At 49.0% G+C, this 23,630-nt stretch overlaps 1 protein-coding gene across 7 annotated transcripts in view; it reads left to right on the forward strand.

The window, feature by feature from the left end:
- The first annotated feature begins 562 nt into the window (after window positions 1-562).
- GLT1D1 (glycosyltransferase 1 domain containing 1) overlaps window positions 563-23,630 on the forward strand; it is a 140,945-nt gene continuing 117,877 nt past the window's right edge. For 2 of the 7 annotated variants that reach the window (XM_054526414.2, XM_054526416.2), the window contains exon 1: window positions 563-739. In XM_054526414.2, coding sequence (XP_054382389.1) covers window positions 672-739 — 68 coding nt within the window. In that variant the 5' untranslated portion in view covers window positions 563-671. 7 annotated transcript variants of the gene reach the window in all.

Below are 23,630 nucleotides of genomic sequence, written 5' to 3' on the forward strand. Positions count from 1 at the left end.
CCCGGTGGGCAAAGACCCGCAGCCATCCCGGTGCTCCGTGAAGCCCTGATTTCCCAATGAACCCCATGGAAGCCATCACTGGTTTACACGAGAGCGGACCATGGCCACCCCTGCTCCTGTTCCCTGTGGGAAAGGACCAAGGCCACCCCTGGTCCTGGTCACTGTGGGAAGGGACTGTGGTCACCGCTGGTCCTGGTCCCCTTGGGAGGTACCGTGGTCACCGCACCGCTGGTCCTGGTCCCCGTGAGAATGGTCTGTGGTCACCGCTGCCTGTTCCCTGTGGAAGGGACCGTGGTCACTGCTGGTCCTGGTCCTCTTGGGAGGGACTGTGGTCACCGCTGGTCCTGGTCCCCGTGGAAGGGACTGTGGTCACCGCTCATCCTGGTCCAGGTGGGCGGCTACCCTGGTGATGGACCCCACGGGGCACACCCGCGCCACCCCGCACCCAGAGCTCGCGCCGCCCGAGGCCCCCGGTTCCCGTCCCCCTCCCCGCCTGGCGCCGGAACCTGCGAGCTCGGGCGCGGCCTCGGGGAGGGGCGGGCGCGGCCTCGGGGAGGGGCGGGCGGGACAGACCCAGCCGCCCCGGCTCCCCCGCCGTCCGCGTCTGCGCCGCCCCCGGGGCCTGGTCGGCGGCGGCGGGGCCGGTCGATGGCCCGGGCGGCGGCGGCGGCATGCGGCTCCTGTTCCTGGCGGTGCTGCGGCCGCACACCGGCAACGCGGTCACGGCCCAGCGCGTTCGGTAGGTGCAGGGCGCCGGGGCCTGCGAAGCCGGGGCCGGGGGCCGTGGGCCAGGGGGCGGGGACGCGGGGCGCTCAGCCAGGCCCCCTCCAGCCGGGCCGGGGCCGTCCCGAGCCGCGCGCACAAACGGACGGGCCGGTGCCGCCTGCCGGGCGCGCGGGGGTCGGTGCCTCCTGCGCGGCGCGCGTGTCCCAGGGCCTCCGTGCGGCCGGCGCGTTGGCCTCGCGCTCTCCGGAGGGGACTGAACAGGTGAACAGGCCCGGAGCCGCTCGCGGAGGGGCCCGGGAAGGCCTCGCTGCAGAAGCAGGATGGGAGCAGTATCCGTAGGGATGCGCAGTGGGGTCCGCGGAGCTCCCGGCGGGGGCGCGTTTCCAGGCCGGGGACCGCGGTGCCAGCCCTGCCTTCGCGGATCGGGTCTCGGCTGTGTGCCGGCGTCTGGGTTCCTGTCCCCGAAGTCCCTTCCCCACCTCCCCTCCATCCTCTCTATTCTCGTCTTCCTGGCTGGTTAGCTCCTTCACACTCATCTTTTTCTGCCTTTGTCTTATTTGTTTACCCGTTGGTCTGTGTTCTGGTCCCTGGAACGCAAGCCCAGCGGGGGCCCGGAGAGGGGCTGCCGCGTTAATCCCGCCGCCTCCCGCTTGCACAGCGGGCGCTCGGCCTGTGTTAGCCGGATAAACATATTCCTTGAGGCGAAGCCTGGGAAGCGCCAGGATTAGAGCCTGCAGCTTAACAGAAGCCGTGTGTGTGTGTGTGTGTGTGTGTGTGTGTGTGTGTGTGTGTGTGTGTGAAGAAAAACGGACTTGCTTCGTGAAATTTCCCGATTTACTTCCCCTCTGTGGGCCTGTTTCCTCATCAATTTATTTTTTTGAAATGGAGTCTCCTGGCGCCCAGGCTGGAGTGCAGTGGTACGATCTGGGCTCACTGCAACCTCCGCCTCCCGGGGTCAAGCGATTCTCCTGCCTCAGCCTCCCAAGTAGTTGGGATTACAGGTGCGCACCACCACGCCCGGCTGATTTTTATATTTTTAGTAGAGACGGGGTTTCACTATGTTGGCCAGGTTGGTCTCGAACTCCTGACCTCAGGTGATCCGCCTGCCTCAGCCTCCCATAGTGCTGGGTTTACAGGTATGAGGCACCGTACCCGGCCTCCTCTTCATTAAAATGAGCAATTGAGACTCCACCAACACTTTCATGTCCCTTTCAGCTAATTTCTCCTAAAGATCATAAGAAGCAGAAATGACCAAGAGAGGATCCATCAGTTTTCTGAAGTTTGCTGGAAAATTTACATTCAGGTTTCATGGTGCAGGTTTCTATTAAATAGGTCAGTGATGCTCCGCTTGGGTCTAGCAGTGAGGAGCCCTTTGTGTTCCTGGCTCTGTTGGATGGACCAGCATCCCAGTACGGGAGAGGAATGGAGGAGGTGATTTCACATAGGAATTGGTGCTATTAAGAAAGCAAAACTAGGAGGCTGAGGCAGGAGAATCGCTTGAACCTGGGAGGCAGCGGTTGCATTGAGCCAATTGATCCGGGATCACGCCACTGCACTCCAGCCTGGGCGACAGAGCGAGACTCCATTTAAAAAAAGAAAAAAAAAAGCCTAGGGCGGGCAGGCACGGCGGCTCAAGCCTGTAATCCCAGCACTTTGGGAGGCTGAGATGAGAGGATTGCTTGAGCCCAGGAGTTAAAGACCAGCATGGGCAACATGGTGAAACCCTCATCTCTACAAAAAATAATTTAAAAATTAGCTGATGTGGTTACGCGTGCCTGTGGTCCCAGCTACTCAGGAGGCTGAGGCAGGAGGATCGCTTGAGCCCAGAAGGTCGAGGCTGCAGTGAACTGACATTGCACCACTGAACTCCAGCCTGGGTGGCAGATCGAAACTCTAAAAAATAAAACAAAACAGTTACCGGAAAGGGGTCCTGATCCAGAACCCGAGAGAGGGTTCTTGGATCTTGCACAAGAAAGAATTCAGGGCGAGTCCTTAAAGTGAAAGCAAGTTTATTCAGAAAGTAAAAAAAATAAAAGAATGGCTACTCCATAGACAGAGCAGCCCCAAGGGCTGCTGGTTGCCTTTTTTTTTTTTGAGACAGAGCTTCATTCTTTCGCCCAGGCTGGAGTGCAATGGCGGGGTCTCAGCTCACTGCAACCTCTGCCCCTGGGTTCCAGCGATTCTCCTGCCTTAGCATCCGGAGTAGCTGAGATTGCAGGTGCCTGCCACCAAGCCCAGCTGATTTTTGTATTTTTAGTAAAGACAGGGTTTCACCGTGTTGGCCAGGCTGGTCTCGAACTCCTGACCTCAGGTGATCCACCGGTCTTGGCCTCCCAAAGTGCTAGGATTACAGGCATGAGCAACTTCGCCTGGCCTTGGTTGCCCATTTTTATGGTTATTTCTTGGTGATATGGTAAACAAGGAGTGGATTATTCACGCCTCCCCTTTCCAGACCATATAGGGTAACTTCCTGGCATTGCCGTGCATTTGTAAACTGTCATGGCACCGGTGGGAGTGTAGCAGTGAAGACAGCCAGAGGTCACTCTTGTTGCCATCTTGGTTTTGGTCAGTCTTGGCTGGCTTCTTTACTGCATCCTGTTGTATCAGCAAGGTCTTTCCCCCCTTGTATCTTGTGCTGACCTCCTATCTCATTCTGTGACTTAGAACGCCTTCACCATCTGTGAGTGCAGCCCAGTAGGTCTCAGCCTCATTTGACCCAGCGCTTATTCAAGATGGAGTTACTCTGGTTCAAATGCCTCTGACAAAACCAGATAAAGTGATTGAGAGGCATGATGATGGCTGAGATGCTTTAGAGAATGTGGTCCAGGAGGCTGTCTCAGGAGATGACACTGAAGCTAAGACCGAAAAGAGGCCATCACCGGGATCTGGAGGGATGGTGCCAGGAAGGAATAATAGCGAGAACACAGGCCCTGAGCTGTGTGAGAAGCGGAAAGGCAGCCAGGGTCACTGGACTGTAGAGAGTTTGGGGCCAGTGCTAGGAAATGAATCAGAGAGAGAGGCCAAATCTGGCTTGTACATGTGGTGGGGAAAACACTTTGTGCTTAAGAAGTAATTACCACTAAAAAATCAAAAAACAAAAAAACATGGTGAAACCCTGTCTCTACTAAAAATAAAAAAATTAGCCAGCTGTGGTGGCACAGACCTGTAATCCCAGCTTCTTGGGAGGCGGAGGCTCAAGAATCGCTTGAACCCACAAGGCGGAGGTTGCATGAGCCAAGATGGCGCCACTGCACAACAGCCTGGGAGACAGAGCAAGACTCCGTTTCAAAAAAAGAAAAGAAAACCAAAAACAATGTTGAGTGACCAAAGAACCTGAACGGGCACAGAATTAAAAGCTTCAGGCAAAAAACAAATATTACCTGTTATTTAATATTTTGCTCCTAACTTGAGCTGTAAACCCACATCTTCCAAGGGCCCAAACTCACACGCACCCGCAAGGTCACATTACTTTTGTCCCAACTCAGAGGTGAATTAATAGAAAAAATAACTACGTTAGCTGCTCTCCTGAGATTCACTCCCCCGTCATTCCGTTGGTGGTGCACTTTTGAAATTGCCTGTCTTGCTAGGCCTTGGGGCTACGAAGGGGAAGGAGGCGGGCAGGGTTTATGCAGAAGGTTGACTTCAGCTAAACTGGAGTGGAGCGCCATTTAGTCACTTTGTTCTTTCTTTTCCTGGCTGTGCAGAAGCAGAATAAAGGCTGCTCTTCATGCTTTGATGTTTATTCAGACCAGGCGTTTGTTGTCCTTCACCTCAGGAAGGATTGCTGGGGGAAGAAAAAGAAAAAAGCAGAAGTTGCTTGAAGACATCTTCTGCCTTGTGAAAGCTTAGGCTCCTTGAGGAAATGATGCTGGTGTCCTGGACGGGCGGGGAGGGAGGTTCCCTTGGTGACTGAGAGTCCCTGTGAGCTAATCAGCAGTGAGCGGTGAGGACTGGACGTTCTCCTCCAAAATCTCTGCCAAAGACGCCAGAGACCACCCTCAACTGACCCTGGACCCTTGGGGAGGGAGTACTCCAAATGCATAAATCTGGAGTTCCCGTCAGCCTGGCAGAATAGGAGGTCAGAATTAGGTAAGACTGCATTTAAAGAAAGAAAGAAGTGGTTCTATTCTTGTACCAGTTGGTCATTGTAAATCAACACCCCATATATAAGTAATGGTGCTAAATCCTCATGAATGTATTGGCCTGGGAAGCACAGGATCCTCTGGGGACATATAGGTGGGGACCGATCCCAGATCAGAGGTTGGGGAAAGCCTTCTGGTGCCTTCCAAGCCTGTTCCCTGCTGAAAAATGGCAAGGTCCAGACCAAGTTTGCTTTGTGGCTTAGTGTTCTTATTCATAATGAGGATGCCAATATGGGTTGTGAATGGAATTAAAGGAGTTAATACACTTTCAGAGTTTTTAAAGCAGTGTCTGGATCATAGTGGGGACTAAGCTCTGATTTTTTTTTTTTTTTATCTTGCCCAAATTCCTGTCTAAGGGATCTGGGAGTCATGCCCTACAAACCATAAATTCTCATCAGATGGGTTTTATTTGACACTATATATCGTGACTTACTTTCCAATCTGACTCTGGCATAACATTATGAGACAAGAAAAAAATCAAAATATTTAACCCCAAAACATGCTTCTGTACCATATTTTGAAATGGCCCTGCAGAGCCATCCTTTGTGGGAGGAAAATCTGCATCTGTAAAGAATCTCTGCTGGACCTGGTGGCTCACATCTGTGATCACAGCACTTTGGGAGGCTGAGGCAGGTGGATCACTTGAGGTCAGGCATTGGAGACCATCCTGGCCAACATGGTGAAACCCCGTCTCTACTAAAAATACAAAAATTAGCTGAGCATGGTGGCGCACACCTGTAATCCCAGCTACTTGGGTGGCTGAGGAAGGAGAATTGCTTGAACCCGGGAAGCAGAGGTTGCAGTGAGCTGAGATCACACCATTGCACTCCAGCCTGGACAACAGAGGGGGACTCTGTCTCAAAAAAAAAAAAAAAAATCTCTATTAACATAGCTAGATCTTTTTCTTCCATGCCCTCCCAATCCTGAAGAGATTAACTAAAAGTCTAGCACCTTTTAAAGATCTGAAGAGGAAAAATTTGTCATTTATTATTTCTAAGGGCAGCCACTGTAAGACTTCAGAGGAACATTGGTCTCCACAGTCTTTTATCTTAACTTGAACATTTCCTTTCTGTGGATCCCAGGTCTTAAGACAAGCCTCAACCAATTGTCAGCCAGAAAATGTTTAAATTGACTTATAGCTTGGAACTGCCCCTCCTCCCCACAACCCGCATGCTTTGAGTTGTCCTGCCTTTCTGAACCAAACCAATGTATTTCTTAAATGTATTTGATTGATATCTCATGCCGCTCTAAAATGTGTAAAACCAAGCTGTACCCCGACCTCCTTGGGCACATGTTCTCAGGACCTCCTGAGGGCTGTGTCACGGGCCATGGTCACTCATATTTGGCTCAGAATAAATCTTTTAATATTTGACAGAGTTTGACTGTTTTCGTCGACAATAGTTGTGAGCTATTAATCAGCATAATGGGCCTTAGTTAGCAAGGTGCGAGAATGGAGGGGAGGCGTCTTAGGCAGAGGGTCAGCCAATGGGATGGGAAGAGACCGTCTCTTCCAGAGCTGAGAGTCATGCGGCCTTCACATCACAGAATCCTGTAGATCAGCGACTCTCCCTCCAGAAGAGCATGGGGTACAGAGGATGTGCCGAGGAGGGGGAGCCATTTTGCCCCCAGGGTCGTTGGGCAAGGTCTGGAGACATATTTCGATGTCACCACTAGTGTTGGGGGCTACTGGCATTGAGTGGGACGCCGCTCCACATCCAGTAGTGCACAGGACAGCCCCCCACCAAGAGTGACCCCGCTTGACATGTGAACAGGGCTTTGCTGATGAACCCTTCTCTAGGTGGGGTCAGGAGATGTGGCTGGAGAGGGAGACACGGCCACGCAACACCTTCAATTTTGTGCCAAAAACAGGATTGCACCATGAAAGGCCATGAGATTTGCGTGTAGTTGAAAATCGTGTGTGCATTTGGGTTTGGCATATTTAGGAAGTAAAATGAACAGGCCTTGGCAGTTGAGTGTGGGGAGTGAAGGAGAGAAAAACCCGTGATTTCCTTCGTGATAGAGGGAAAATCTAAGGCTTCTGCTGTCTAGTAGTTTTTTAGAAGGTGTAGGTGATAGAATGGAATAATGTGTTTCTTGGGCACAAAATCTGGGGGATCAATAACTTGAGAATTGACGTTACATTGTCTGTGTGTCACGTTAAATATTCTTCAGTATAAAGTGTTCAGGGTGTGTAAGTTTCCTTTAAGTATAACCCGTGAGCTGCTAGCGAGTATTCTGAATACCCTAATGTGGCACCTACACTCTAGAGATGTCTCCTAGGCACTGTAACATTAGCAACCCACATGGGAAGATTTGTTCATTAGCATAAAGCATTTCAGAAATTAGGCTGGGTGCGGTGGCTCATGCCTGTAATCCCAACAGTTTGGGAGGCCGAGGCGGGCAGATCACCTGAGGTCAGGAGTTCGAGACCAGCCTGGCCAACATGGTGAAACCCTGTCTCTACTGAAAATACAAACATTAGCCAGGTGTGTTGGCTGGCACCTGTAGTCCCAGCTACTCGGGAGGCTGAGGCAGGAGAATCACTTGAACCCAGGTGGCAGAGGTTGCAGTGAGCCGAGATTGCACCACTGCACTCCAGCCTGGGTGACAGAGTGAGACTCTGTCTTAACAAAAAGAAATTAGTGGTGTCTAAGATATGTGGTTCACTGGGAAGATGACACAGGCTGTTGACCAAGAAGTCAGGGAGCCCTCACCTGCTGGGCAGCCCTTGAGGGGTTGCCAGCTCTATCTGGTCTTGCGTCCCTGCCATAACCCTCTGTCATCTGTCTTAACTAGATTGGCTAGTGTGGCTGCTAGTATGGTCCAGTGTGGACTTGATCCTTCGGGCAGGGTGCTTGGAGAACACAGAGAGTTCTGCAGCCCAGCAGAATAGACCATTTTGTGTGCGTGTGGCTGAATCTGGAGTAAGAGTTCCTCTCATTATAGGGCACACCCGGTGGTGAGGTTGGAAGGAAGAGGTCAGAAGGGTCCCCACCCCCCTCTGATCCCCTGAGAATGAACATTTGCCAGGAGAGCCAGGCCGTCCTCACGGAACCGGGGAAATTGGTCTAGGTCAGTTTCTAACGGTGAAGTTCAAAATTAAAAGCAGCTCTGGTAAGTGAAAAAATAGAGTCTGACACCTAGAGAACCAAGTTCATGTCACCTGTGGAGGGGGATAAACTGCACAAGGAGTGGATGTAAAAAATTCACACTGAGAGTAAGTCGTGGAGTTGTCTCAAAGGGTGCCCCCTGTTATGCTAAAATAGGAGGCTAGTCCTCGGAAACACTGAAATCATCTTCTAAAACCAGGGCGACAAACTGCTGCCTGCCCGGGGTTAAACGCAGCCTCCCTGCCAGTTTTGTAAATAAAGTTGTAGTGGCCCCAGCTATACTATATACGCTTATGTGTTGTTCACATTTCTGCTTTTGCTTCTCAGGGGCAGAATACAGTAGTTAGAACAGAGGCCCTCTGACCCACAAACCCAAAGGTATTTCCTCTCTGTCTGCTTCCAGGAAAGGCCTTCTGACCCGTGCTCTACATCTTGATATCAGATATTCGCTAGATAACTGAGTTGCATGCCTAGTGTATTGTCTGCAGAGCTGCCAAGGGTACTGGGGAAATGCATGAAGATGGTCGTGGAAAGAGAACAAAATAGAGCATTTGGGCTTCCTCAGCCCAGAGCAGGGAAGCCTGAGGGGCGGTTCAGTCCAGCCAGGAGTGTGTTGACATCAGAATGATGGCAAATGTTGTCACACTCATAGCTGGACTTGGTGCAGTGGGGTGGTGACTGTGTGTTTGTTCTGTTTCTCCATCTGGAACGGAGAATGCAAAGGTGTGTTTGTCGGAATGAGAAGCACTTTAGATAATGGGGGAGATTGGAGCGCTAAAGGACACGGACCAGAAAGGAGAGAAAGTGAAGGAAGAAATGCAAACATCCTTTGCATCCAAGGCAGTACGTTCCCTTCCAGGCCCGGATACTTTCTGGCCGCATCATTCTGAATTCTCTGTGATTGCCAAGCATTTGGGAAGAGAAAAAAAAAGTATGAGGAAAAGTTTTCAGGTTTTCTTTTGAGGAGTCAAAGGAAAGTGTGAATGCAGATGAAGTTCAGACAAGGAGGCCATTTTATTTCTTCTACCTTCTTTTGTTCTGTTTGTTTTTTAAAGATCTTGTTACCAATTTTTCCACGTTCAAAGATAGCCATTGAGGCCATACGCGGTGGCTCATGCCTCTGATCCCAGCATTGTGGGAGGCTGAGGCAGGCAGATCACTTGAGGTCAGGAGTTTGAGACCAGCATGGCTAACATGGTAAAACCCTGTCTCTACAAAAATTAGCTGGGCATGGTGGTGCATGCCTGTAATCTCAGCTACTCAGGAGGCTGACGCAGGAGAATTGCTTGAGCCTGGGAGGCGGAGGCTGCAATGAGCCAAGATTGCGCCACTGCAGTCCAGCCTGGGTGACAGACTGAGACTCTGTCTCAAAAAAAAAAAACCAAACAAACAAAAAAACCCCACAAAGATAGCCATTGAAAGTTGTTGCTGGGTGCTGTGGCTTACTCTTGTAATCCCAGCACTTTGGGAGGCTGAGGCAGGCAGATTGCTTGAGCTCAGAAGTTTGAGACCAGCCTGGGCTATATGGTGAAACCCCATACAAAACATACAAAAATTAGCTGAGCATGGTGGTCCCAGCTACTCAGAAGGCTGAGGCAGGAGAATCACTTGAGCCCAGGGAAGTTGAGGCTGCGATGAGCCATGATTGCACCACTGCACTCCAGCCTGGGCAGCAACAGAATGAGACCCTGTATCACACACACAAAAGAAAGTTGTTAATATCTTCATTCAGCAGATATTTTTTGAGCGTCTCCCATGGGCACAGTGCTGTGTAGGCGCAACACAGAGAGCCGGCGTCATGCAGTCCCTGTCCTCAGGAGGCAGCCGCTCCACCACAGAGAGCTTCTGCGCATCAGCTCGATGCTCAGCATTGTCATTTGGAAGACAAGTCTAGCATTCTAGCATGGAAGACAGACACAAGCATGTAATTACCCAGACATTTGTCTGATTGTGATACGATCAGTGCTATGATGGAGAAGTGTAGAGTGATGACAGAGAGAGGACTCTGAATAGAGCCGACCTGCTTCCAGAGGGCGTAGGGTCCAAGGAAGGGCTTCTCTTTCCCCCTCTGAAGGTTCACTGAAAACCAGCTGAGCAAAGACAGATTCATAGGAGACACGGCACACACCTGTGTTGGTCATAGTTTTACATGACATGGGAGGCTTCAGAATGAAGACCCAGAGACACAAGAGACTGGCCAGTTTATGCTTAGGTTGGACAAGGTACGGACAGCCACATGGAAATAGGATGGGATGAAAGGGTCTGATCGAACACTGATAGACTGCTTGGGAAAGCCCAGCAAGGCGAGTCTGTCTGGATGCATCTTGGCCCCTCTGTGCAGCCTTCTTTCCTTCTGGTACAAGGCAGGCCCTCTCTGGAATTGGGGCTTTGTGACCTACAATCAAACAAGGTAGTTTGGATAATTTCCTTTTTTTTTTTTTTTGAGATGGAGTTTCGCTCTTGTTGCCCAGGCTGGAGTGCAGTAGCACAATCTTGGCTCACTGCAACCTCTGCCTCCTGGATTCAAGCGTTTCTCCTGCCTCAGCCTCCCAAGTAGCTGGGATTACAGGCATGCGCCACCGCACCCAGCTAATTTGGTATTTTTTTAGTAAATAGAGACGGGGTTTCACCATGTTGGTCAGGCTGGTCTTGAACTCCTGACCTCAGGCGATTCACTCGCCTCGGCCTTCCAAAGTGCTGGGATTACAGGCATGAGCCACCGCACCTGGCCTGGGATAATTTCTTTATGGTCAGGTTTTACACAGGAAGGCAGGGGAAAGTTAGAGTCATAATTTTGGGTTTTATGGCTGGCTTTGGGGAGAAGGAGTTCTGGTTTCCATGAACCACCGTGGGAAAGAGGAATTCTAGTTTCTCTGGTTAACCTCTGGGGAAAATGAGGGGTCAGAGACAGGAGGGCGGGAGAGGGTCAGAGAGAGCTGCTGAGGCCTTCATTTTGGGGTTTTTTTCTGAGCCCCAACCAGGGTCTGGGAAGACTTCTTCAAGAAATAACATTTTATTTCACATATAGTTTATTATTATTATTATTTTTTGAGACAGAGTCTCTGTCCCCCAGGCTGGAGTGCACTGGCACGATCTCGGCCCACTGCAACCTCTGCCCCCCAGATTTAAGTGATTCTTCTGCCTCACCCTCCTGAGTAGCTGGGATTACAGGCATGTGCCACCACGCCCAGCTAATTTTTAGTATTTTTAGTAGAGACAGGGTCTCACCATGTTGATCAGGCTGGTCTCGAACTCATGACCTCAAATGATCTGCCCTCCTCGGCCTCCCAAAGTTCTGGGATTACAGGCATGAGCCACCCCACCCGGCCCCATATAGTTTTTGAAAAAATTGAGATATAATTCACATATCATAAACTTCACCCTTTTAAAGTATGTACACACCAGGGATTCTTAGTGTATTCATAAAGTCACGCAACCGTCACTCCTATCTAATTTCCGAACATTTCCATCACTCTCAGAAGAAACCCATATCCGTTAGCAGACACTCCCCTTCTGCTCCTCCCCCAGCCCCTGGGAAATAGTCGGCTTCCTTTGGTCTCTAGGAATAGGCCTATTCTGGACGTTTCGTAGGAATGGGATCATACACTATGTGGTCCCTTTTGTGGGCTTGGCCTAAAGTGTCAGTCCTTCATTCCCATGTGGCTGAGGAATACCCCATCAGCCGGATGGGCACTTTTGCTTGTCCACTCCTCAACTGGAGAATGGTGGGCCTTTGGGACATTTCCACTTTGGGGCTATCCTGAGTAGTCTTCTGTGAGCATTTGCGCATGGGAAATAACTTTTTCGGCTGGGGCCATCAGGGTTAGTGAGGGGAGAGGCTGGGACGTGCATTCTGGGCAGAGGGAACTGTGTGTGGAGGACGCCGTGAGCCAGGAAGGCGCTTGTGAGACCCCGCAGAGGAGTTGGCTGAGGACCTGAGTGGGCAGCTCGGGGGTGGAATCCAGTCACTGTCACTGTCATCTTGTGGATTCTGGGTTTAAAGCTGTCAGGATTGAAGGATGAGGGATGAAGGTTGCTGCTTTAAGAACAAAGAAAGTGTATAGATCTGCCAGGTGTGGTGGCTCATGCCTGTAATCCCAGCACTTTGGGAGGCCGAGGTCAGCAGATAACCTGAGGTCATGAGTTTGAGACCAGCCTGGCCAACATGGTGAAACCCTGTCTCTACTAAAAATACAAGAATTAGCCGGGTGTGGTAGTGCATGCCTGTAATCCCAGCTACTCAGGAGGCTGAGGCAGGAGAATTTCTTGAACCCAGGAAACAGAGGTTGCAGTGAGCTGAGATCGCGCCACTGCACTCCAGCCTGGGTGACAGAGCAAAACTCAAAAAAAAAAAAAAAAAAAGGCCGGGCATGGTGGCTCACCCCTGTAATCCCAGCACTTTGGGAGGCCGAGGCGGGCGGATCACGAGATCAGGAGATTGAGACCATCCTGGCTAAAGCGGTGAAACCCCATCTCTACTAAAAATACAAAAAAATTAGCCACGCGTGGTGGTGGGCACCTGCAGTCCCAGCTACTCGGGAGGCTGAGGTAGGAGAATGGCGTGAACCCGGGAGGTGGAACTTGCAGTGAGCCAAGATCACGCCACTGCACTCCAGCCTGGGTGACAGAGCAAGACTCCATCTCAAAAAAAAAATGTATAGATCTGAATACTATCTGGAAGGACCCTGCGATACTGTGGCAGCGGGGAGAGAAGAGAAGAGCACTAGGGGGACTTCCAGGGGCCTGACTTGTGCTGCTGTGTGCACGGTGGGCAGGTCCCTGCCCATGGAATACTGGCTGATGCCAGCTTGGCTGGGGCAGGAGAGTCTTAACATGCTGATTGCGAGGTGCCTGTCAGACACACTGTAAGTTTTTGTTGAATTAGGGCAGTTGGAACCCCTGGGCACTCAGAGAGGCTTCTGGGCTGAAGATGAGAAGCTGAGTGTGGGATGAAGTTTGCTTAGTCCTGCACTAAGGGTGGGGCAAACTGGGATATAACATGATCAGAAAGGAGACAGGCTGGGAAGGCAGAGGGCCCCGGAAATCCAGAAAACTTAGGGAAGCCAAAGAAGAGGAATTTCCCAAGCAGGAGGGCTGGGTAGCGATGCTGGATGTTGCTAACAGGTCCATCTGCTCAAGACGTCAAAGGGGCAATGAGGGTTGGCACCTGAAGGTCTGTGGAGATCTTGTCTGATCTTGTTCCGCAGGAGTAGTGGCAGGTGGAAGCCCAGGAGTGGGCAGGCACAGGAGATGGAGATGGTGAATGTGTGCCACCCTTTCATTTCCAGAAGTCCTTTTGTGATGGGCAGGGGAGGAGAGAGTAGAGCCTGATTGGGGGAGGATGCTGGGTTGCTGGGGAAACCTTCTAAGGGGCTCGGGCATATTTGATGCTGCCTGAAGGTGAGTGGGAAGAGGAAACAGGGAGAGGCATGACTGTGGGGTGGTTAACTCCTGAGCTGTTGGGGAGGGGTGAGCTGGAGAAGGAGTGTGGCCTCTGCTGGGACCTCGGGGAGAGGCCCGGAGGCCTGCAGGTGCCAGAGGGGTGGGCGTGGTGGGGGACACTTGACGGTGTGCCTGTCTTGCAGCTGTGACTTTCTCTGTAGAGGAGGCAAGGCCATGAGCTGCTGGTGGCAGGACAGATAAGGACCTCAGAGGCTGGAGGAGAGGGAAGGTGTCACCACCCCAGCCCTCCCTGGGTCATTGCCAAAGCCTCTTAGCTTGTCTCTTTTCCCTTTCAACACAGCAGTCAGACTGAGTCTGGTGAAATGCTCAGCCAGATTGCATCTCTTCTCTGCTTCACATCCAACACACACCGAGGCTTCTGCCAGGACCTGCTATCCTCTGCGCTGTGGGCCCCTCAGTGACGTACCCTTCCCAGACCCCTGTGACCTCCCAAAGCCCAGCACGTCCCACATCAGGCCCACAGCACCTGCTTTTCTGATATTCTGATATAATACCCACTGATGTTATTTTTTGTTTATTTGAATTTATTTTTAAAATTTACATTGTTACTTTTAGTTTGACAACTAGTAATTGTATTTACCATGTGATGTTTTGGACTATGAATACATTGTGGAATGATTATATCACGGTAACGAACATGTCTATCACCTTGAAGACAGTCAGTATTCCGTATCTGTGGGTTCCATGTCTGCAGTTCCAAGCTACTACAGATCAAAATTTTAAAAAGTATATAGAAATAAAAAACAACACAGGCCGGGCCCGGTGGCCCACGCCTGTAATCCCAGCACTTTGGGAGGCCGAATTGGGCAGATCACCTGAGGTCAGGAGTTTGAGATCAGCCTGGCCAACATGGCAAAATCCATCTCTATTAAAAATACAAAAATTAGCCAGGCATGGTGGCATGCGCCTATAATCCCAGCTACTCGGGAGGCGGAGGCAGGAGAATCGCTTGAACCTGGGAGACAGAGGTTTCAGTGAGCCGAGATTGCACCATTGCACGCCAGCCTGGGTGACAGGGCGAGACTCTGCCACAACAACAACAACAACAACAAAAAACCCAAAAGACCAAAAACCCCCCAAAACCCCAAACAATACAACAGAACAACTATTGAATAGCATTTCCATTGTATTAGGTATTATAAGTAATCTAGAGATGATTTAAAGTATACAGGAGGATGTGTGAAGGTGATATGCAAATGCTGTGCCATTTTATATCTGGGACTTAAGCATCCTTGGATTTTGTTATCCACAGATTCCAGGGATGATTGTACCTTTTTTTTTTTTTTTTTTTTTTTTTTGAGACAGAGTCTTGGGTCTGTCACCCAGGCTGGAGTGCAGTGGCATGATCTTGGCTCACTGCAAGTTCTGCCTCCCGGGTTCATGCCATTCTCCTCCCTCAACCTCCCAAGTAGCTGGGACTACAGATGCCTGCCACCACGCGTGGCTAATTTTTTATATTTTTTAGTAGCAACCTGGTTTCACCATGTTAGCCAGGATGGTCTTGATCTCCAGACCTCGTGAGCCACCCGCCTTGGCCTCCCAAAGTGCTGGGATTACAGGCGTGAGGCAGCGTGCCCGGCAATTGTACTTATTATTTTTTGTAGTGAAAACATTTAAAATCTTTTTTTTAAGCAATTTTGAAATATACAGTATGTTATTATTGACGATGGTCACCATGCCGTACAAGCTATTCCTCCTCTTGACCCCCACCAAGCCCCCCAACAGCCTCTGGGAACCACCATTCTGCTCTCTACTTCTGTGTGCTGGACTTTGTTAGCTCTTCATCTTTTCCCCCACAGTATCCACATGGTTCGCTGCCTCATCACCTTCAGGCTTTTTTTTTTTTTTTTTTTTCTTGAGACCGAATCTGTCTCTGTCACCCAGGCTGGAATATAGTGGCACGATCTTAGCTCATTGCAACCTCCACTTCCCTGGTTCAAGCGATTCTCCTGCCTCAGCCTCCTGTGTAGCAGAAATTACAGGCGTGCGCCACCACACCTGGCTAATTCTTATGTTTTTAGTAGAGACAGAGTTTCACCATGTTGGCCAGGCTAGTCTCGAACTCCTGACCTCAGGTGATCCACCCAATTCGGCCTCCCAAAGTGCTGGGATTACAGGCATGGGCCACCGCGCCAGCCACTTTCAGGTGACCTTCTTTAGCGGGACCTCCCCTGCCCACTCTTCTCAAATAGCAGCCCCTTCCACCACACACTCTCTCCCTGTCTCCCTGGGGCTGGTGGTTTTCCTCCCGAGCAAAAGACCTGCCTCTGACATAGAGAAGATTTGGGATTTTCTGGCTCATTGACCTTTTCCCTGCTCTAGAAAGTTGGCCCTTGGGCGCAGTGGCTCACGCCTGTAATCCCAGCACTTTGGGAGGCCGAGGCGGGCGGATCACCTGAGGTCAGGAGTTTGAGACCAGCCTGACCAACATGGTGAAACCCCGTCTCTACTAAAAATACAAAATTAGCCGGGCGTGGTGGCGCATGCCTGTAATCCCAGCTACTCAGGAGGCTGACACAGGAGAAATGCTTGAACCCGGGAGGCAGAGGTTGCAGTGAGCCGAGATCGCACCATTGCACTCCAGCCTGGGCAACAAGAGTGAAACTCCTTCTCAAAAAAAAAAAAGAAAAAAAAAAGAGAGTTGGCACCTGGAGGGCAGGGGTTTGTGCATGTTTTGTTCCTTACTGAACCCTTGGTGCCCCGACGGTGCTGGGCATACAGCAGGTGCGCTCAGTCACTGAAAATGCATGAGAGGTGCTGATGCAGTAGTGAGCAACTTGGGATCCCATCTCACAGATCTCCACTTACCCTCTGCCTCGGGGGGTCCCCCAGCAGGCGCCAGTGCCCGGGGCTGCCATGGAGAAAGCTGACCTGGAGACTCTCCAGGGCTGGCATTGTTCCAGATGCTCACATGCTTGCTACAGAAAGACTAGGGGATGGGAGTGGTTAAGGTGTTGACAAGAAAGTGATTGAAATGGCGGAGCATGGAATCTCCCCAGAACTGGGAGAAAAGCCCGGAGGGACTGTGGGTCCGAGGGGGCAGAGGTCAATGGTCTGGAATTCCGAGGAGGCCAAGGGACTCATAATGGAAGGATTGAGGGGATGAGAGACTGTGATGGATTGTGTATAAACTAACAATAAGGATGCTAAGCTATTATTGTGGTGTGTCTTAGAGATCTTCAGCCTTGGGTAATTGAATTGAAAGCTAAGTTGAATTGAAAACCCAACCTAAATTGTCTTAGACAATAAAGGGAATGTAATGGCTTTTGCCATAAGAAGGCTGGAGGCAGGGCCTCTCGGGGTGGTTTTCCAGTAGAGGACAGGGACAGGAGTCCACTTATCTCCGTTTCCTGCATCTGCTTTCCTCTCCTGGCAGAATCTTCTCGCCAGCCCCTCCTGGGGCTCCCTGCATCCCAGGCCCATGGAGAACCTCCGTGGTTGAGTCTCTGAAAACACGACCCCAGGTCCCAGAATTGAACATCTAGGGGTGGGTGTGTGGAGAGCCGGATGTTTTGATTGGCAGGAGCCTGCAGGAGCACCCTTGGATCTGGAGGTGGGGCTCGTCCTCCTCAAATAAGTGCCAGGGAGGGTCGAGGTATTAGGAAGGGGCGTGTGGGAACAGACACTGTGGAGGCAACACCTGCCCAAAAGCGTCACTCGTCCTTATGGAGAAGGGAAATGGGAAACGCAGGCCTCCGGGAACTTCTGAAGATGTAGAGGAGTAACAGGTGTTGTGGACCTTGAAGGAGTGAGAAATACCATTAGGCAGGTTGGAACTGGGGAGATTCTCATAGATGTTGAAATGCCTGGCTTTTCTGGGTAGATTGGTAACCTTGCAGCAACGAGTAGCTCCTCGATAGGCTGGGGACCGACTGCCAGAGCCAGTGGGGTCTGACCTTGCGCTCTCGCCTGGAAGCATAATGTGAGCCCCATGGGTCCTCTCAGATTTTCCAGTAGTCACATTAAACATAGCAAAAAGAAACAGATAAAATCAACTTTAATATTATATTCTCTTTCACTCAACATATCTAAACATGATTTTGATCTATTTTGTTTGTTTTCTTTCTTTTTTTTGAGATGGAGTCTCGCTCTGTTGCCCAGGCTGGAGTGCAATGGCACGATCTTAGCTCACTGCAACCACCGCCTGCCGGGTTCAAGTGATTCTCCTGCCTCAGCCTCCCGAGTAGCTGGGATTATAAGCGTGCACTACCACGCCCAGCTAATTTTATATTTTTAGTAGAGACGGGGTTTCTCCATGTTGATTAGGCTGGTCTTGAACTCCTGACCTTAGGTGATCCACCCGCCTCGGCCTCCCAAAGTGCTGGGAATACAGGCGTGAGCCACTGCACCCAGCCTCGTTTGTTTTATTTTTTTCTTTGACAGGGTCTCACTCGGTCGTCCAGGCTGGAGTGCAGTGGCACCGTCTTGACTCACTGCAGCCTCGTCTTCCAGGGCTAAAGCCGTCCTCCCACCTCAGCTTCCCGAGTAGCTGGGACTACTACAGGCGTGAACCACCATGCTTGGCTACTTTTTGTATTTTTTGTAGAGACAGGGTCTCGTCATGTTGCCCGAGCTGGCCTCAAACTCCTGGGCTCAACCCATTCACCCATCTTGGCCTCCTAAAGTGCTGGGATTATAGTTGTGAGTCACCATGCCCAGCCCCATCTATTTTGAAATAAATTATATATTTGAAATATTTATGATATAAATAGAATATTTATAAAACATATTTGAAATACACATTAAAAATATGTATATACAAATAATTTATATATTTATGCGTAAGTAGTAATATATATTATACATGTGCATGTGTAACCGAGCTGCGTGTGTCTTTCACACTGAGTGCCTTTCTATTCGAATTAGGCACAGTTTTAGTGCTCAGCTGCCCCAGGTGGCTTTCTTTATCTTACTGAACTATGGGGGCCTGACCCTGCAGATGGGCATCCCCCCCTGTTCGGTGCAGAGCTCATCCTGTCTTATAATTTCACCATCCTCCCTCCAGTTTGTTGATTTCACCTGATCTCAGTTGACATTTGAGTTCAAGACACTTCCTGATCTAGTCACTTTGCCTGTTAGGTGATTGAATTTTTGCATTCTTTTAAAAAAGAGTTCCTGTGTGTATTCTATTTTTTTTTTTTTTTTTTTTTTTTTTTAGGCGGAGTCTTGCTCTGTCATGGCTTACTGCAACCTCTGCGTCCCAGGTTCAAGCAATTCTCCTGCCTCAGCCTCCTGAATAGCTGGCATTACAGGCGTGCACCACCATACCCCGCTACTTTTTCTATTTTTAGTAGAGACGGGGTTTCACCATGTTGGCCAGGCTGGTCTCAAACTCCTGACCTCATGTGATCCACCTGCCTCAGCCTGCTGGGATTACAGTCACTCCAGCCTGGGCAACAGAGTGAGACTCCATCTCAAAAAGTAAATAAATTTGCACTCCAGCAAATATTTTTGAGACTCTGTCTCAAAAAAACAACAACAAAAAAATAAAACCAAAACACAGAAATGACCAAACTCTACTGTACACTCAGGTAGAGAGTCTGGCTGCCGGCCAGGGAGCCACAGAGCGTCTGTGAATCTTGAGTCAGGGGCGCACACATAGGCTTCTTCTCTTTGTGGACCTGCCAAGTGCCCAAAATCTCTATGGGAGATGCTTTTATTTTCAAGAAAGCCTTTTTAAATCAAATCAGAATTATTTGGGCATAATAGGTGCTCAGTGAATTTATTAGTTGAATTATTACATGACAGAAGGAGAGAGCATAGATTGATTTAAAGGTGTTGCAAGTCAACCAGAAACAAGGGTACAATTTTAGTTCGTGAATAATTTAGATTAGACAAATTTATTTAGAATATTTATGAGATTGCAAAGTTAGTGTCAAAATGTCATGTAAAAATATGCTTAATAGGCTGGGCACGGCAGCACATGCATGTAATCTCAGCACTTTGGGAGGCTGAGGCAGGCAGATCACCTGAGGTTGGGAGTTCGAGACCAGCCTGCCAACATGGTGAAACTCCGTCTCTACTAAAAATACAAAAATTAGCTGTGCGTGGTGGCACATGCCTGTAATCCCAGCTATTCTGGAGGCTGAGGCACAAGAATCGCTTGAACCCATGAGGCAGAGGTTGCAATGAGCTGAGATTATGCCACTGCACTCCAGCCTGTGCCACAGAGCAAGACCCTGTCTCAAAAACAAACAAACAAACAAACAAACAAAAACACCTTAATAAATCAGGAACTACTGATTGTCTCTATGTAACCACCTGCATTCCATGTGCTGTGCTGTATCGATTCTGCATAAGTCATGAGTCCCTCAGGAATGGACTCTCCAAGTAGAATTCAGCCCCTTTTCCATCTATCAGTGTTTATTTTTGGCTTCTCATTTCTTAGAGCTTTACGAAGAACACAGAATAGCAATTATTCACCCATGGTCAGAAGCATGTTGAATCCTTATTTTTGTGTGATATATTTTATATTTTTTTAGGCTGAAGTGAGCTGATAGCTTGACTGCTGCAGGCATCTTTCCTGGTTCTGCTGGTCAGTTACCTTCAGCATTTCCAAAGGATGCTAGGTTTGGTGGGGAGAGAAGGAATGTTACTGACCCACAATGACTGGATCAAAATTAACAGTGAAAATGGTAGGCTCAAGATATACGATGCACTTCAGTAAGTTAAACCAACTTAGGTCTCAAGGCCCTAGTTATTCTTTATTTGCACAGTGATGTTGTGACACTTTATATTACGAAAAAGAAACAGAAGGAGAGAGAGAAAAATATCATCCACATATTAGTACAGTGTAGAATCTCACCGTATGCCCCAGAGTCAATGTGAGCCAGACGATTTGAACCTAATGTTTCTTTGTGGTTCCCACAGTCCTAGCAACTTGGTCATTTTATGAACACAGTGTTTAAAGGCTCTAGACCTCCCCCTACTTCCTCCTCCTCTCGTCTTTGTCCTCCTCTTCTTTGTTTTACTCATGATTTTGTGCAATATTACCCCTAAATGCACACCAGTTAATTCACCTGGTGTTCAGCTGAATTAATAACTATTTAATTGCTGGAATTACAAAAAAAAAAAGGCTAGGTTGGACTTGAACTTTGTTCTATAGTACTGTCTGGATGATTTAAGAGATTTTCAAGGGTAATTTTTTTTAAATTTGTTTTTTATTTTTATTTATTTATTTATTTTTGAGACGGAGTCTCGCTCTGTCGCCCAGTGCAGTGGCGCGATCTCGGCTCACTGCAATCTCCGCCTCCCGGGTTCAAGCGATTCTTCTGCCTCAGCCTCCCAAGTAGCTGGGATTACAGGCATATGCCACCATGCCTAGCTAATTTTTTTGTATTTTTAGTAGAGACAGGGTTTCACCATGTTGGTCAGGCTGGTCTCGAACTCCTGATCCGCCTACCTCGGCCTCCCAAAGTGCTGGGATTACAGGCGTGAGCCACCGCGCCCGGCCGATTCCAGGGTAATTTTAAGTGTACTTGATTTTCCTGTATGTGCTGATTTTGTAATCAGTGCCCCGAGTAAGATGTGACTCCATCTTCCATATAAATGCAGTGCAGAGGGGTTATAACAGAGAGAGGCTGAAAACGAAATGGGAATTTTGAGAGACTGTGGTGTGGTAGGACCTGGGGCTGTCAGGAGAGTTCTCTGGAAGGAGCTGGCACTCGGAAGTTTCATGTCAGAGGCGTGGAGACTCAAGAAGGGAGCGTGATGTGCCCAAGGTCCCAAGGTCCTGCCGTGGGAGGGTGGTTGGCGTGGAGTGCACTTCTGCCATGCGGGGTGAGCTGCGTTCTGGGCTGAGGCATTTATCCCAGAGACACGCTCAGCCGTTAGTTGATTCCCTAAGCAGGATAGAAATGGTCACCATTCTCATGCCGCTGACAGTTGAGCTGAATACTGTGAGCTCTTTGCAGGTTTTAATCAGAAAAGAGACCTGGTCCCATTTGTTGTGTATCTACATGCACACACACACTCACACACACACACACACACCTCAAACAATTTAAAAAGATAATATATGCATGTGGTAAAAACTATCCCACAATACAAAAGCTCGTGTGTCTCTTTCTTTCTCTTTCTCTGTCTCTCTCTCTCTCTGTTTCTTTCTTTCATTTTGAGACAGGGTCTCGCTCTGTTGAGACCCAGGCTGAAGTGCAGTCGTGTGATCATGGCTCACTGCAGCCTTGAATTCCTGGACTCATCGATCCTCCCATCTCAGCCTCCCAAACAGCTGGGATCGCAGGTGCATGTCACCAAACCCAGGTAATTTAAAAAATTTTTTGTAGAGACAGAGTTTCATCATGTTGTCTAGGCTGGTCTTGAACTCCTGAGCTCAAATGATCCTCCCACCTCTGCCTCCCAAAGTGCTGTGATTACAGGTGGGAGCCGCTGCACCTGGCCTGATTCTCGTCTTTGGACACAATCATTGTTATCTCTTTTTAATGTATCCTTCTAGATATATTCTATGCACGCAAAGTGTATATACCCAAAAGTATTCTTCACTGTGCTCTGTTTTCATTAATAGTGAATCTTGGAATTCATTCTTAATACCTCATAGTGATCTACTGCATTCTTTTGATGGCAAAAGAACATGATGAGGTCCGTCTACCATAACATAACGAGGGCCCTGTGGATGCGCGGTGAGGTAGCTTTTTAGTGTTTTTGCTACTTCACAGCTGCAGTGCGTATTCCTGGGTACATGCTTTTGCACATATATCCAAGTCTATCTTTGGAATAAATTCCTAGAAGTGGAGTTATTTGGTCACAGGGTTTGTGCATTTAAAATATTCTAGCTGCTGTTGCATAGCCCACTAGAGAGGTTGTACCAATTTGCTCTCTCACAGATAATGTATAGGAGTGTTTATTTCAGGAAGCCTCAGGTCAACTTTTTAATCTTTACAGATTTTCTGGATTAAAAAGATGACTGATATTAAGCATCATTTTCTTTGTTCAAGAGCCCAGTTGTATTTCTTTTTCTATGGACTGCAATTTTGTGCCCATCTCTATTTTTCTTTTTCTCCTTTCTTTCTTTCCCTTTTCCTGCCTGCCTGCCTGCCTGCCTGCCTGCCTTCCTCTCTCTCTCTCTCTCTCTCTTTCTTTCTTTCTCTCACTCTGTTGCCCAGGCTGGAGTGCAGTGGCACAATCTCGGCCCACTGCAACGTTTGCCTCCTGGGTTCAAGCGATTCTTGTGCCTCAGCCTCCCCAGTAGCTAGGATTATAGGCGTGCACCACCACACCTAGCTAATTTTTGTATTTTTAGTAGAGACGGGATTTCACCATGTTGGCCAGGCTGGCCTCAAACGCCTGACCTCAAGTGATCTGCCTGCTTCAGCCTCCCAGAGTGCTGGGATTACAGGCTTGAGCCACTGTGGCTGGCTTTTTTTTTTTTTTTTTTTGAGACAGGGTCTTGCTCTGTCACCCAGGCTGGAGTACAGTGGCACAATCATGGCTCACTACAGCCTCAACCTCATAGGCTCAAGCAGTCGTCCCATCTCAGCCTCCCAAGTAGCTAGGACTACAGGTATGTGCCACCATGCCCAGTGCATTAAAACTTTTTTTTTAAATAGAGATGGTGTTTCACCGTATTGACCAGGCTAGTCTCAAACTCCTGGGCTCAAGTGATCTGTCTGCCTCGACCTCTCAAAGTGCTGGGATTACAGGCCTGAGCCACCTCACCCAGCTCTCATCTCTGTTTTCCTATTGTGTTGTTAGCCTTTTTTCTTTATTGATTTACGAATGCTCTTTATATATTAAGCAGATGAACTTTTTTCTTTATGAGTCGTAAATAGTTTTTTCCCCAGTTTCTCATTTGTCTTCTGATTTTGTTCATGTTGTTGTCACTATTGAAAAAATTTCTTTTTTGTTTATGAGGTATTTTATATTTATGTTACCAGGAACTGAAACTAAGGTGGAGAGAAAGAGAAGAGACATGTTTGAAAGACATAAATATTGTGTGTGTGTGTGTGTGTGTGTGTGTGTGTGTGTGTGTGTGTGTGTGTGTGTAGCAGGTAGAATGGAAAGACCAGGAAGTATTTTTTGAAGCTATGATAATAGGTGACTTTTGAAGTCTTTTCAAAGAACTGAGCAACACAGGCCCAAAAACAATCTTTAGATACCACAATTCAGGGACAGGAGAGAAAATGTGGAATTAAGGAAATAGAAAAGGAGCTGTCCGGTATGGCAAATGCCA

The sequence above is a fragment of the Pongo abelii genome, chromosome 10 (genome assembly GCF_028885655.2).
Source record: "Pongo abelii isolate AG06213 chromosome 10, NHGRI_mPonAbe1-v2.0_pri, whole genome shotgun sequence".
In the NCBI taxonomy this organism is placed as follows: Eukaryota; Metazoa; Chordata; class Mammalia; order Primates; family Hominidae; genus Pongo; species Pongo abelii.